Below are 15,605 nucleotides of genomic sequence, written 5' to 3'. Positions count from 1 at the left end.
ACACACACACACACACAGAAACACACACTATCATCTGCTGCTAGACACATCCTCGCTCTCCCATTGTTGTCACACTGAGGTCTGAGTGTTAAAGGAAGTTACAAGACGGTGAACACAAAGTTCAGTCGCTTAGCAACATAATGAAAATAGTAGGTTATTACTCCTAACAGCGCGTCTGGTCTATATTTAATTTGTCTTTATAATTGCTTTATATTATTATGATTATGATGTTTAAAATTGGACTTTTACTTTTTGAAATAGTTATTTTTTTTTTTTTGGGGGGGGGGGGGGGTCATTATTGGGTTATTATAGTTGATTTAAGAGCAGCCACGGCTCTAGGTATGACATATTATTATAAACATGTCTATAATCTGCACTGAAAATTGGCTATCTTGAAAGGAAAAAAAGAAAAATAAATGCATAAAAGTAGTTCTTTTGTCTCAACATGTGGTTATTGTTTACATGTCATCATCAGCTGGTGGTGATTTGATGATGCTCCAGCGTTTTCTACACTCAATCCACAGCAGCATCCTGCATCCCTCTGCCACTGAACTATACACTGTGATCATAATAAAGAGAAAAGACATCTTTGGGGGGGGAGCACCGCCCCTGCCGCTCTGTGATTGGAGGAGCGGCTCTGGGGGTGTGGTTTGTGATGCCTCCGGTATATATCGGCACCGCTTAGTCTCCCAGCCGATGATTTGTATGGGAACCAGGACTAAGGTGGGACGAGCCGACTGAATGTAGTCGCTGTGTTTTGGAGAAAGAAAAAACAAAAAGGCCCACATTTTATCCGTTTACAGCGATCGGACAGCAGCAGCACGTGGGGATTTTTTTTTTAAATTTATTTATTAAATAACAGACTGTCTGAGGATACTGAAATCAGTAAGCAGAAGGAGGTGGATTCTCCTCTCAGCCATCTTGACTGCCCGCCGCCCTGAAGGCTGTTTTTTCCTCCTCCTCCTCCTCCTCCTCCTCCTCCTCCTCAGCTGAAAGTAAACACGGCTTGCACATTGCTTGCAACTCCGTGCAAGACCCCGAGAGAAGCGAGATGGGCTCGCTGCGCAACATCTAACTGGACCGGAGGCGAGAGCAGTCATCGGCGGAGAGGATTCATCGGTACCAGAGCAGAAGAGAGGAGGAGGGGGGGGGGAGGAGGGTACACGACGCGCCGGAGGGGATGGACCCGTTTGGGATTTACCTGCTCCTCTCGCTCGCCCTCCTGCTGCCCCGGTCCAGCTGCACCACGGCCAAGGAGATCACCTGCCAGGAGATCGCCGTGCCCCTGTGTAAGGGGATCGGCTACAACTACACCTACATGCCCAACCAGTTCAACCACGACACGCAGGACGAGGCTGGACTGGAGGTGCACCAGTTCTGGCCTCTGGTGGAGATCCAGTGTTCGCCGGACCTGAAGTTCTTCCTGTGCAGCATGTACACGCCGATCTGCCTGGAGGACTACAAGAAACCTCTGCCGCCGTGCCGGAGCGTGTGTGAGAGAGCCCGGGCCGGCTGCGCGCCTCTCATGAGGCAGTACGGCTTCCCCTGGCCGGACAGGATGAAGTGCGACCTGCTGCCGGTGCAAGGGAACCCCGACACCCTGTGCATGGACTACAACAGAACCGACTCCACCACGGTGTCCCCCGTGCTCTCCAAACCCACCAACCACCCGGCGAAAAGTTACATCCCCCCTAAAAACAAGCCGAGCCGACCCGGCGGCGCTCCCGGGAAATACAAGCCGCCCGCAGCCCCCTGCGAGCCGAGCTGCAAGTGTCTGGAGCCCATGGTGCCGCTGAACACGGACCGCCACCCGCTCTACAACCGCGTCAAAACGGGCCAGATCCCCAACTGCGCCATGCCGTGCCACAACCCGTACTTTACGCACGACGAGCGAGCGTTCACCGCCTTCTGGATAGGGCTCTGGTCCGTGTTGTGCTTCGTGTCGACTTTCGCCACCGTCGCCACTTTCCTCATCGACATGGAGCGGTTCAAGTACCCGGAGCGACCCATCATCTTCCTCTCGGCCTGCTACATGTTCGTGTCGGTGGGCTACATCGTCAGGCTGATCGCCGGGCACGAGAAAGTGGCGTGCAACCGGGAGTTCGACCTGGAGCACATCCACTACGAGACCACCGGCCCTGCGCTCTGCACCGTGGTCTTCCTCCTCATCTACTTCTTCGGCATGGCCAGCTCCATCTGGTGGGTCATCCTGTCCCTGACCTGGTTCCTCGCCGCCGGGATGAAGTGGGGGAACGAGGCGATCGCCAGTTACTCCCAGTACTTCCACCTGGCCGCCTGGCTCATCCCCAGCATGAAGTCCATCGCGGTGCTGGCGCTGAGCTCCGTGGACGGGGACTCCGTGGCCGGCATCTGTTACGTGGGGAACCAGAACCTGGACAACCTGCGGGGCTTCGTCCTGGCCCCGCTGGTCATCTATCTGTTCATAGGCACCATGTTCCTCCTGGCCGGGTTCGTGTCCCTGTTCAGGATCCGCAGCGTCATCAAGCAAGGCGGCACCAAGACCGACAAACTGGAAAAGCTGATGATCCGGATCGGGATCTTCACGGTGCTCTACACGGTGCCTGCCACCATCATAGTCGCCTGCTACTTTTACGAGCAGCACAACCGGCAGAGCTGGGAGATCACGCACAACTGCTCCAACTGCTTGCTGGAGCGGGACCGCAGCAGCCCGGACTACGCCGTGTTCATGCTGAAGTACTTTATGTGCCTTCTGGTGGGCATCACGTCCGGGGTGTGGATCTGGTCGGGGAAAACTTTGGACTCGTGGAGAACTTTTTGCACCCGGTGCTGCTGGGGCAGCAAAGGCACCAGCGGCTCCATGTACAGCGACGTGAGCACCGGGCTGACGTGGAGGTCGGGCACGGCCAGCTCCGTGTCTTGCCCCAAGCAGATGCCATTGTCCCAGGTTTGAATTGGTAGGGATAGGGGGTGGGGGTGGGGGGGCATCTTATGAGGACTGCTAATTGTTTGGGAGATAACCCATCACTCCCTGTCTTAAGCAATTTGCATAGTAATGAACTGCTGCTGAGGTGTTCTCTCTCTCTCTCTCTCCACCCCCCCTCTCTCCTCTCTCTCGGATTCTCCCAAACATCCACACACCTCTGTGGGGAGAGCTGGCTGGAACAATGTACCTGGCATTCACACAGGTTTAATTCCTCCCTGTTTGTATGGATCAGAGGTACACACAGACCTGGGCACTACTTGCAGAGACAGGTTTGCTCCTAACCAGCTTCACACAAAGAGCATTTGGGTCCTCAATGCCATTTTATCTACACAGTGCCAGATAAAACATTGTATCATCCAATCACATCAAAGATGGTTTAAATTAAGCCTTAATAGTGCCCAAGTGTTGTTGTTTTGTTTTTTTTGTTGTTTTTTTTACGGGTCGTTCATTTTGTAATTTTTTCAAAAATGTATTTATATAAAAGTTCTGTAAGAGGAAAAAATCGTGTACATTTGTGTATAAAAGAAAAAACTTTATAAGCTATTGTAAATGTGTACAAAGTGTAGATGTCTCTTTTTGTGAGAAAGCAAATATGAGCTTTATTTTGACAATAAAACATTTTTTGATAAATCTCAAACTTCCTGTGAACTTTTGCAGTGTTTTTCTGAATTGTGCAAAAAAAAAAGGGAGGGTTGTGGAGGCTGAGTTTTGTGGCGTGGTCACTGTGTTGACGGTGGCAGCTTTTTCGAAGCCCCCCCCCGGCTAAAAAGGAAGCCCTTTTTTAACCATCAGAGACCGGTAATTAGAGGCAGGGGTTGAGTTGGAGCATCTCCATAATTGTTGAAGTCCTCTTCACATGCCTGCCGAAGCCCGCTTTTCTTAATTTAGCCAAAGAGGGAGTGGGTGAATGGGGGGTATACATGCAGGGAAGGGACCCTTTTCATCTGCAGAAACTTTGATCTTTCTTTTTTAACGGCCTAGAATAAAGGTGGTGTGTATTAGGAGTGTCTGTCTGATGTGCCAAGGTTCCCCCTAAACGTCCCCATTTGGACGCTTTGATGGACGTCCCTACAATTCAAAGAGCGTTTTGGAACCCCCTTCGCTTTTCTCGGGGTTTGTCAGAGCTGAAACCTGCCAGAGCCCCCTGCGTCTTGTGTTTGGTTTTTTTTTTTCTTCTTCTTCTTCTCTTTTTTAGCAGGGCTGAATTGAAACATCTTCCCCCTCGGCTCAAGCTGTGTCAGCGAGTGCAGGGGCCTTGACATGAATGATATTGAAATAGCAATGAAAGCCCCACAGGTGGTCTGTTCACATGATCTCACATCTTAGGGCCCCCTAATCGAGGCAGATTTTTTTTTTGTTGCTACAAATGTATCTGGTTTGGTCCCAATTAACCCAATGCGCTGGCATAAGATGATACACTGTAACCCAGCGAAGAAATGCCTTTAATTTGCAGGTCAATGGTGACACTGGGCTTTGTAGTGACTGCTTTTGTTCCTGCTTTATTTCTTTACACTCACACTGTAGACATGGACCTCCCAAAAAAAATCTTCTTTTCACTGTAGTGCAGACATGCATCTGTTGGGAGTGTAAATCAGCCATATAAATCTTGCATCAGCGCTGTCAGCAAAAGACAGGAGACAGTAAAGATGGAAGTCGTAACACAAAACTTTTGTTAAGATCAAAAAGAGCGGCTTCTTGAGCATTTTCGCTTCTGTGTGGCTCATCAACTGTTAGGAGTAGTTTTGGGTGTTTGTGTAAAGTTTGTAAAGAGCACGTTTGGGACTTTAATTCTTTATTTAAACTTCCAAACTTGTCTGTTTGCTAAATATCTAGCAAGCAAGTTAGTCCCTCGAATTAATTGCGGTTACAGTTCCATCAAACAGTCACGGCAGCTTTCTCTGCTGCAGCTTGTTTTTCTGGTGTTTACCTCAAAAACCTCAGTGAGAGTTTGCAGCTCCAGCTCTCACTGCCAGCTGCTCAGCAGTGATATTAATGTGCAGCCCCACCTAGTGGTAGAAGCAGACCTGCACACCTCAACATGCCTTCTGGTTTTGCTCTTAGTTCTTAGTGTTTAGACTTGGTCTAAACTCCCAGATTAACACAGAAGTGTGTGCCGATAAATTGAAGTTCCAATACTCACATGTACTCACATTCAACAAGGAAAAGTTCATGACTTGATGGAATCAGCAGGGAAACAATCAAATGTTCACATGTTAATGTGATTCAGTATAAAATGTGAAAAAAGGCTGAGCTGTGAAATGCAAGAATTCTGATAAATTTGAAAGAGAGTGAACAAGAAACCACAGAGACGGCCCGTAAAAGTTCTTTTAAATGTGTAAACTTGTCTACTTTTAAGAGAAATGTGTGCCTTTTAGATTTGAAATGATGACATGAATAACTCCATTTTCTAAAATAATAGTCCATTATTTATAATAGATTTATCATTCAGCCATTTGTTAAGCAGAACAAGTGGTAAAAAAGAAAAAAGAAAACCTTTTTCCCTTGTTTCAGCGTTTCAGATGTGACTGCATGCTTCTTTTCTTTATCATATTATAGTAAGCGGGATATAAGTTTTGGAAAACCAGACATTTGAATATGTTTTCACAATTGTTCAATTTTCATAGATGAAACTTTTCAGAATAAAATCCATAAAAATTACAATTCTCCTTAGGCCTCCATAGATGAGGATCGCTTTAAATCACACATTTATTAATAGTATCCCCAATCTCATATATTGATAACATTACAGTAAGGGAAATATATTATCAAAGTTACTGGCTTGATTCAGTGCTTTTTGCGTGATATAACTTTAGTCCATATTTTAACACTCAGGAGTAGCACACCTGAAGAATCCCCCTTAAACGTGACTAAAAGTTACATTTAGCTTCTTTATACAAAGCTTCTTAAATCGCTCACTTTTTATGATGATGAGATTTTTATGACACAAAATTTAAGTTTAGGACCGATCTTAAGACCATTTATTAGACATTTTAAAACTAACATTCACTGCTCAACACACAACCCTGGCTCCACAAACCAACTGTTCAGCCACTTAAAGGGGCGTGTCCTTGCTTGACTGTTACATGCAAACATTGTAATTAACAGGTAACTGCCCGTTTCCTCCACAGGGGTCACCGAGCCAATTCACTGCAGTTTACAGGATAAAGTATGAGAGCGCCATTAAGGTAACTTTCACACAGAAAGGGTCTGCCTCTGAGAACGGCTGGGTATTAACTGGTACTAGTCCAGGTCATGATTTTATGGTTAAGTTTAACAAGGTAGTATTTCATGGACATGCCACTTATCTGATCTTGTCAGGGCTTGCTCGTGGCCCGTAACAAACCTTTGTATCACCTCGCTGCAGAGGTGTGACCATCAGAAATAAAGCTGGTAACAAATGAATCCATCAAACCGTGCATGAAACCAGGACACGATTGAATTGTCTCCTTCCCCTGACCGCTCTCTGTATACAGTTGTTAACGCCTCATTTGTGGGGTCAGGAGGAACAATCTGACATGGTGGAACATCAAATATTAATGGCAGCGTTTGATGGGAGGCAGACACAGAGGGGAGTAGAGAGGATGATAGGCAGGCCATGCCTGATAATGCTATTGATCCTTATGATACATCTAGGAGAAGATTGTTTTTCTTTATCTCTTAATGCACCAAAGGAGACCCTGCAGCTGTGGACAACATCTTATTACTGCATTAGTCACTTTTGTATTAAAGATTGTAAGAGACAATTATGTCAGACCATATTTGGTGTTTTTAATTGGGGTGACACCATATGTTACAAACACATGACTCAACAAAGAAATTAAGTATAAAATGATCCCCAAAAAAGTCTAATTTTATGTTGCTTTTACAGTTTTTTGTAGCATGTACATCAAAGTTTAAAGCCCCATCATGTGATTACATTAGGATTCATAAATACGCCAGTTACTATCATTTCTCTTTACTTTCCAGATTACATCAGTGGAAGATGAACAATAGCACTAAAGTTTCCATGAGTGCATTCTTCCATGCGTAAAGCATAACAGTGACCTCGGGTTTCTGTGACCCATTTCCATTCACGTTGGAGCTCCTGACCTCCAGCTCAGGCACTTTATCCCCAGCTGGCCACTTGAGACGGCAGATGTTGGAAAATAAAGGGGTTCATGCTTCGTCGTTACAGTTTCTAAGGGAATCGGACATCATCAATGCTGTAGCAGTTTGGTAAAAAGAATGTAATGTGTCAGTGATTCTGTTTTTAACCAATAAAGGCTTCACTTTAGCGATATGACCGAGCTATACAGAGATATCAGCAGAAGTTGCCGGCTCCCTGTTGGCACAGCAACAATGCCCCTATGGTTTAGTAGTCCTTACAGTGCACCCCTGCTGCCTCTTCCAATCCAAAGACTACACACACACACACACACACACACACAGGCAGAACACTGTGTTCCCTCAGTCCTTCACTGACTGACTGACATGGACACAAAAGGAAAACTTCTTTCATCTGAAGCGCCAAGTGTTTTGCCAGATTCACTCTGGGCTCCGTCGCATTTGAAGGAGGAGGCGGGTTTTAAACCAACAAACGTGCCCGCATTCATCATTGAAGAAGGGTGTGACGTATCGGTTCTGATAATAAATGAATAGCAGTAGAACAATCGGAGGATGAGCGAGAGCGATGCTGCTGTTTATAGTATTGACAAAGGGGAATCCTGCCTCTACGCACAAACGTACTCTGTAACAGTGTGCTATATGTTCAGTGAGGTGAAATTCACACACAATTCAACCAAACCTTTTGCATTTTAAATATTATTTATTGAAAACAGTAGTTACTTGCAGTCCCAGAGGTCACGTCTTTTCAAAAATTACAAAACAATTACATTATTCACAGAGAGTTTTCAAAGTATGCTGAAAGTCACATTAATGTGGTATTATAGGGAAAATCTTTTCTCATTATTATGCTGAAAAATGAGTTCACACCACACCTGAACCACAGGCCAGGTTCAGTTACCTCTATCAAATCTGTAAAAGAGCCCAAATGAATATAATATGGTTTAGCCAAGATATCATTATTTGTTTAAAATATACATTTTAATTGCAGTGTACTACTCCATATTGCATGCATCCCTCCAATCAGTCTGATGAAACAAAGTGGCCCACTATACCAAACTCCGACCTTTATCTTCCCCATGAAGCAGCCTGTTCCATACTGCTCATCTTCAGAAAAAAAACCGTGATTAAACGAAACACCCACTTCTGCCCACTTGAGGGAGCCATTTACTAGACATTGTATTTTCTCTCACAGATATAGATGGACAATATCATCTATTTTTCAGAATAACGTTTTTGTTCTTTTGTCTCTATGAAGATGAATTTAGGAAAATGTACTTTGCTATTTCCTTCACTGTTTTTGTTTGAGTGTTGTGAGTTACTGGCCGCTTCATTCTTCACAGTTTCTCCTGAGTGACTGAAGATCGTCTACTGCGTGTCCCTGACTTGGACCTTCATGCTGTAGGGTTTAGGGGACAGAGTGATCCCGTACACAGGGGTGTAGTCTGGCTGTCCTGCTTCCTCCGGCCAGACGAACTTAAACTTCCTCAGCAGGGTCACCATGATGAGGAAGAGCTCCATACGAGCCAGACCTTCTCCGAGACACATACGAGGACCTGAGACATAGACAGTCAGTGAGCCATGTTCATTTCTTTATAATAGAAGATGGCAGAGGGTTTCTCTCTCACCTGCAGAGAAAGGCATGAATGCCTCGGGCTTAACGAACTCTCCCTGGTCATTGAGGAAGTTTTCAGGGTTGAATTCATGAGGGAATTTCCATTGTTCCTCCGAGCTCAGCACCGAGTTCATGTTTTGGATGATCATTGTACCCTGAGGAGAACAAAAACTTCAATGTTGCTTCAATAAAATAGGATTTTTAATGTACTTCCTTCATGGATAAGCTATTGATATATTGTATTCTTTACAAAAGGAACTATTTATTTATGTCATGAAAGTGATTAATTACTGAATGACCAACTGGCCTCAGAGTTCTTCACTTTCCTTTTCTGTATTTTTCTTTTTTTTGTCCTCCCCTTTGTATTCCATTTTATTAAATTGTCTTGCGTCTCCAGCAAGAGCACAATTACAATTATTCCTTGATTAATCATCACAAACTGTATACAAATGTCCATGTCATCATTTCCAGCCATGTCTCAGAATGTCTGACAAGCAGTCCGAAACCCTTCCATATTTAGTTTACAATAATATGAAAAAGAGAAGCAGCCAATAGTCACACCGGACAAGCTGGAAGCAGAGGACGGTTGGTGGTTTTGCTTGAAAATTCAGTTAAAACCATTAATCAATTAGCTTTCAGCCCAGGTTTGATGCGATACTGCTTATCAGGAAATGGAAGTGATCCAAAGAAACAATCATTGGTCTTACCCTTGGTAAGAAATATCCCATGAGCTGTGTGTCAGTTGTTGTACAGTGGAAGACACTGAAAGGGGCGGTGTTGGCTATCCTTTGGACTTCATGGATCACAGCCTGGAGTAAAATAAATGTTCTTGAACTTCAAGATCGTGGATATGAGTAATAATCCAGACGTATGCCTGCACATAAGATATTAAAACCAATCCATACAGAGAAATCTGTCTCACAGTGTACCTGCATGTAAGGCATGTTGTGTCTATCGTCGTAACTGACATGATCCTTCTTTTCCAATGCTCGGTCTATCTCCTGCTGACATCGCTCTGATGGAGAGAGTTAAAGAGACAGACAGAAAAAAATAATAGGGTAAAACCACTCGACACCACACATAATTACAATATCAAAATAAAAGAATAGATGCCAGAATAATTCAATCACAGATAAAGAGTACAGTAGACCTATACAAGTACCTTGTATATGTGGGTAGGTCATGAGATAGAGGAAGCCAGTGAGCAGGGTGTTGGACATGGAGTCAGTACCAGCGAAGTGAAGATCCAGAGCAAACACGATGAGTCGATCCTCACAGAAAGAGGAGCTATTATCGCCTCTCTGGAACAGAAAATGAATCATTTTGATTCTATCTCTCTGTATCTCTCATTTAAATTTCACTTTATGCGCATGACACACACCTTCTCCAGTTCATCCAGATAGCAGTCGAGAAAGTCCCGCGGTTGCCCAGGGACCCTGGTCTCTTTGTGCTCAGTGACCAGATGAGTTATAAGTTTCTTAGAAGTCTGACAAATGAGAATGAAAAGATTGGTGACTCCCCAAAAACACAATGTAGCACGTCAATAATGTGGAAACGAATAAAGGGAATAACGACAGGATCTCCAGGCCCAATGAATATATATATACACCCACCTCAGTGTTCTTAAACGCCTTCATGAAGGGCAGCGGCAGGTTTCGAATAATGGGAACAGAGTCATACAGCTGTAAGGAGAAGATGAACTTTCTTTAAAGGTGTGTTCAGATTAACAATGGAATGAAAAAAGGTAACGTTTAAATGTTTGCTGCAGCCTACTTCTGTGCACAATAAAAAGTTGATATTCCGAGCTAAAGCTGTTCTTTTTGTATTCAACGGTTTTCTTTTTAGAAATGTTTAATGTCTGTTAAGAGGCTGGTTTTCTTGTTGAAACAGTATTAGGCAGGCTTGTCCATCCCTATTCAAATGATTATGAGGAGAAATACAGGAGGGTCACTGCAGGATGCTAAGTCAATAGCTAACGTCAGGTTAGCTGGCATTAGCTAAAACTGAGCAGGACTCCTTGGGGCCTGTGGCACAAAGCAGAGGGTATCTGGGTAACTTTGATGTGACCTGGAACATGAGCTTAAGTTAAAAGCCAAGTTAAGTTTAAATATTTTAGTGTCCTTACTATAAAAATGTCTGGGAACACCAGCTTTAACTACCTTATATAGATAGCATTTAGCTAACATTTTAACTCCACTGCTAATACTAAAATATAAAGTCTATGTATGTATTTACGCCGACATTATAAACTGTAATAAACTAAAAATGTGAATGTGATTTAATGCTCTATGACCTCCAGGTCCAAAGAGACAACATTTGAGTCGTTTATCAATACAAGTACATTTTACAGAGACTGGATAGTCATTCGAGCATCATTTACATCCATTTTTTGGGGTTTCTCAACTTCCACCACTGGAAAAGCGTAGTATCAGAGCTTTATGCAATTCAAATATTTGGATCAATTAGTTAATTCAGATCTCACTACCACTCTCAGTAGTAAAAAAAATCGGATATTTCTGAGCCTACAATAATGTGACTCACCATAGCCCATGGTCCGTTAAGTAACTGGGAGTTTTCTTTCAAGCACTGAACAACCACTTTGAAGAAATTGTCGTCATAGCCATAACGTGTTCCGAACAGGACCTGGCAGATGATATTGAAGGCCGCATTATGAAACATGATCTGCGGACTCATCATCGTACCTGTGACAGATGTTAACAATGACTACACTGCAGGTTCAGTTTATGTGTAACAGAATATTACATAATAGTTTGAGAGGTCACAGTGTGTGCACGGACAGATGGCATACCAATGCTACTTTCCAGTGTTTCCATTGTGTACTGTATCTCCCCTAGAATCCTCTGCTCCATGGACTGCTTCCCCAGACCTAAACTCCTGAAGGTCCTCAGAGCGAAGCGACGATGCTCCTTCCAACCAGGGCCGTAATCAGCCATAGCCATTCCTATAACAGGAGTGCAAACAGGCACAAGGTGCTTTAGCAGAGTATCGTCACCCTAAGCTTTCAAAAAGTGACATTGTCTAACTTTAAGCAATATAACAAACTCTGGCCTACCATTGTGGTCGAGGTCACTAATAAAAATGTTTTGGGGTCGCCCGGCAAAATCAGCAGCTTTAGTTATCATGGCCTCCTTCATTGCCTGCAACCCATTGATGACTACGACCGGTTTGGATCCGAAGAAGAGACTGTAGACGTTTCCGTAGCACGTCCTCAGCTATAGGGAAGAGCACATTAAGTAGCTCTTAAAATGCAAACGGCATTAGATCTGCTTTTAATTCACACTTATGAAGAGGATTCATTTTTAGAAATCAGCTACTAAGAATATTGACATGGCTAACCATGTCAATATTCTAAAGTGAATGGTCAAATTTAGTTTACAGCCAAACAGCAGTAAATCTGTCATGTTGTCACATGAAAACATTAAGCAAACTCTGCTCTTAGAAAGAAAAGATTTTAAGCATTATAACCAGTGGAACCTGCAAACTTTCTTTGATGAATTAGTAACTATAGCTGCTTACACACACCTAATACTCAGTGTGTGCACAGCTTCTGGGTATGCCAGTGTGTGACTGATTATTATTATATTCCTTTATTGATCCCCATGGGGGAAATTCAAGTGTTGCAGCAGCTCAACTACACAGAAACAGCTAATAAATACACATATTATACAATAAAATAAAAATAAAAATAGAATAAAATAAAAAATAAGAATACAAATAAAAAATGTACAGTATATCCACATGGGGGGGGGGCTGGTCAGCATGATGACAGACTGTGGTCTCCGCTGTTGTTGTACAGTCTGATGGCAGTGGGCACAAATGAGCGTCTGAAGCGCTCCGTCCTGCTCTTTGGCAGAATCAGCCGATGGCTGAAAGAGCTGCCCAGCTGCCACAGTTCCTCATGGAGCGGGTGAGAGGGATTGTCCAGGATGGCTCCGAGTTTGGCCTTCATCCTCCTCTCACCCACTGACTCCAGACTGTCCAGCTCCAGACCCACCACAGAGCTGGCTTTCCTCACCAGCTTGTTGAGCTTGTTGGCATCTCCAGTCCTGATGCCACCACCCCAGCACACCACAGCAAAGAAGAGGGCGCTGGCTACCACAGACTGGTAGAATGCCTTGAGCAGTTTATTGCACACATGTTGCATAGCCAGTGGCTTGTAGGTGGCCACAAGTTTTATTAGGTTATGGTCAGATTCACCAAGGGGGGGAGGGCAGAGGAGCTGTAGGCCCCCTTTACATTCACGTAAAAGAGGTCCAGGATCTTGTTCTCTCTCGTTGCAATGTTGACATACTGTTTGAAGTTGGTCAGGACAGGAGAGAGGGAGACATGGTTAAAGTCCCCGCTGATCATTATGAGTGAGTTGGGATGTTTAGTCTGAAGCCCCGCTGTAACAGAGTGGATGACGTCACTCGCGCTCCTCGCTGCAGCAGATGGTGGGATGTAAACAACAACAACAATGGCGTGCGAGTACTCCCGCGGTAGCTAGTAGGGTCTCAAACCCACCGCCAGGAGCTCAATGTCGGGAGTGCAGATACACTCCTTCACAGTGACATGGCCGGGATTACACCATTTAGAGTTGACAAAGACGGCAAGACCTCCGCCTCTCTTCTTACCGCTCTGTTCCCCTCTGTCCGCCCGAACCAGCGTGAAGCCGGCTAGTTCGAGCAGACTGTCCGGTATATTCCCGTGCAGCCATGTCTCCGTGAAGCAGAGCAGACTACACTCCCTGTAGGCCCGCTGGTTGCTCACCAATGCTGACAGTTCATCCACTTTGTTAGCGAGGGACCTCACATTCCCCATAATGACCGTGGGGAGAAAAGGTTTAACTCTCCTGTCCCCCTCCATCCGGCTCTTTTTCCTCGACGGGGTTGTCTCCATATCGCCGGCTCCGCTCCGGTAGCAGAAGCTGGTCGCGGGTGTAGGTCAGCATGATTAAAAGTTCCAGTTGTGTGCAGAGAAAGGGGAAAAAAACGCTACAACTAAAACGCTGAAGCAGGAACATACAATTACCAAAAAAAAGAAAACAACGAATAAAAATAGCAGAAAAAATACAAAAGTAGCAAAGCTGGTAGAGAGCTGCTGCGACAGGCTGCCGACCTCTGGCGCCATTTTAGATGAGCTAATAATCAGTAGTTTAACAATTAAAAGCAAAGTACAAGTTCCATGTCGGTGTTTTTCTCACCCGCTCAAAGTCCCCGATGGGGTTGTCGAGGCTAAGGTTCAACAGGTTCCCCAGTATCGGTAATGGATGAGGCCCTGGAGGAAAGTTCTTGGGTCTCTGACATTTGAGACAGAGAATAAAGTAGAAAACACAGATACATAGTAGAATGAAAGAAACAAACATAATGGAACGGATAAAACTTATTTGAAGAGGCTAGGTGTATGAATGGCTTGAAACTGGTTTCAGCCTTGTCTCTTCCTCCTGTTATACACAGTAAAGACACAACAGAGCAAGTATGGGAAAGGCCAGCCTCCTTGCAGCTGCTCTGTTTTCTGCTAATTTTTGCCTGGGACCTCTGAGCAGGTTAATCTGGCCCCGCCTGCCAGTCTGACCAGGATGCTTCCAACTTGAAGTTTCTAGCACCCTAAAATCTCTGAATGATATCCTGCATGCTGTGGCTTATCTGTAACTGTAACTCAATGTCTTGGTTCTCAAGCTCCCAAATCTACTGTTGAGCCTAATAAGTTATTATTAATCGGCAGGAGGATGGAACTGCTGCTTAATAGAGCACATGAAGTGACACTGCACTTCTTCTTGTCAGAAGGGGCCACTTTTAATAATGTTCAGAAAATCTACAGCACAAGAATTTTTTTTAAAAGGGTATCTCTACCTGATTTATTGAAGGAAAAAGTGTCACGACCAAAATGTGTTATGAAGATACAAATATTTACATATGAAAATCTGTCATCACAATGCCAAAGGGTGTCTGAATACAAGTGTTGGATTTAACATATGGCAGCATTTCACATTTTGCGTCACCGGAGGGCAGCATGATTTCAAGCTACAGTATCGGTGAAGCAACTGCAGCACAATGGACTGGATCAGACTAGAGCAGTTACAATAAAGTGCTTTGAAATGTTACACCACCTTCAATGTCATAGTCACACGTCATGAGACATAAAAACATAAGAGATCAAACTATCCAAGAATCCTCACTTTATAAAGAGATAAACTTTACATATAATAACGTATAAAACTGAATAGACATTCATCTGATATTGAATTGGAAGACTAGAACATTTTATTGGAATATGATTTGTAGTAAGAATAAGGCACTGATGGTTGTAAATACAAAAAATATTGGCAACATAAAAGGAATTCATTGTGAGCATATAACAAAGATTATTCAATATGCGTATAAATGATATTAGAACAAAAACAGCACTTAATGAAACACATAATTTAGAAAGTAGCTTCCTTATTGCTCCACTTTACATTGACAATAACCCGGTAACAATCTACCCAGACCTTATGTTACAGAATACCAGTAAACACAAGTGTAACTGGGTCCACTGGGTGTATGTAGGAGGTGCGGCACCATTAGCCCTGCTGTGCTCTCATGAAACCACCCCTGTGGTCACCCTTATGACGGTCAGGGTGCAGCCCTCAGTAGATAGGTGAGACATGACAGTGGAGAGCTTTTGTTGTCACCTTCAAAGAGACCACAAGAGGAGGAGGATCAAGAGCTATCCGTTTACACAGAGACCAGCCCCTCAGCTATAGAGCGGCAGGTGCAACTGTGATGATTTACTGTGTGAGTCTCCTCACAATCATCAGTGTTAGGTAGTCCAGAGATTTCAAGAAAAAAGACTGACTGGTGGCTAAAACCTGGAAGCATTTCAGCAAAGGGAAATGTAAATTAAACGCTACAGCAGCCAAACTATAAACAATCTATACTGTCT

General features: G+C 44.1%; 2 protein-coding genes across 2 annotated transcripts; one reads left to right on the top strand and one right to left on the bottom strand.

Moving 5' to 3' along the window:
• Positions 1-1,108: 1,108 nt before the first annotated feature.
• On the top strand, positions 1,109-3,596 carry fzd8a (frizzled class receptor 8a). Its single transcript, XM_054622703.1, has one exon. The coding sequence runs from the start codon at positions 1,181-1,183 to the stop codon at positions 2,930-2,932; it is 1,752 nt and encodes a 583-aa protein (XP_054478678.1). The 5' UTR covers positions 1,109-1,180; the 3' UTR covers positions 2,933-3,596.
• Positions 3,597-8,434: 4,838 nt separating this feature from the next.
• Positions 8,435-14,052, bottom strand: LOC129110781 (cytochrome P450 2F2-like). The gene is made up of 11 exons (XM_054622991.1): positions 13,885-14,052; positions 11,755-11,914; positions 11,491-11,643; positions 11,223-11,383; positions 10,295-10,363; positions 10,063-10,167; positions 9,844-9,982; positions 9,611-9,696; positions 9,389-9,490; positions 8,695-8,836; positions 8,435-8,622 (listed from the first exon to the last, which is right to left on the bottom strand). The coding sequence occupies exons 1-11, from the start codon at positions 14,044-14,046 to the stop codon at positions 8,435-8,437; spliced, it is 1,467 nt and encodes a 488-aa protein (XP_054478966.1). The 5' UTR covers positions 14,047-14,052.
• Between the last annotated feature and the right edge of the window lie 1,553 nt (positions 14,053-15,605).

The sequence above is a fragment of the Anoplopoma fimbria genome, chromosome 21, assembly GCF_027596085.1.
Source record: "Anoplopoma fimbria isolate UVic2021 breed Golden Eagle Sablefish chromosome 21, Afim_UVic_2022, whole genome shotgun sequence".
NCBI lineage: Eukaryota > Metazoa > Chordata > Actinopteri > Perciformes > Anoplopomatidae > Anoplopoma > Anoplopoma fimbria.
This window is presented reverse-complemented; position numbering and strand designations above follow the sequence as displayed.

What these genes read in the sequence shown, in the direction of transcription:
- fzd8a (XM_054622703.1), top strand. Translation starts at nt 1,181, where the DNA reads ATGGACCCGTTTGGGATTTACCTGCTCCTCTCGCTCGCCCTCCTGCTG.
- LOC129110781 (XM_054622991.1), bottom strand. Translation starts at nt 14,046, where the DNA reads ATGTTTGTTTCTTTCATTCTACTATGTATCTGTGTTTTCTACTTTATT. An exon ending in CCATCGGGGACTTTGAGCGG is followed by an intron (nt 11,915 to 13,884) that starts GTGAGAAAAACA and finishes TCTTCCCTATAG; the next exon opens with CTGAGGACGTGCTACGGAAA. An exon ending in TGGGATATTTCTTACCAAGG is followed by an intron (nt 8,837 to 9,388) that starts GTAAGACCAATG and finishes TGTTCTCCTCAG; the next exon opens with GGTACAATGATCATCCAAAA.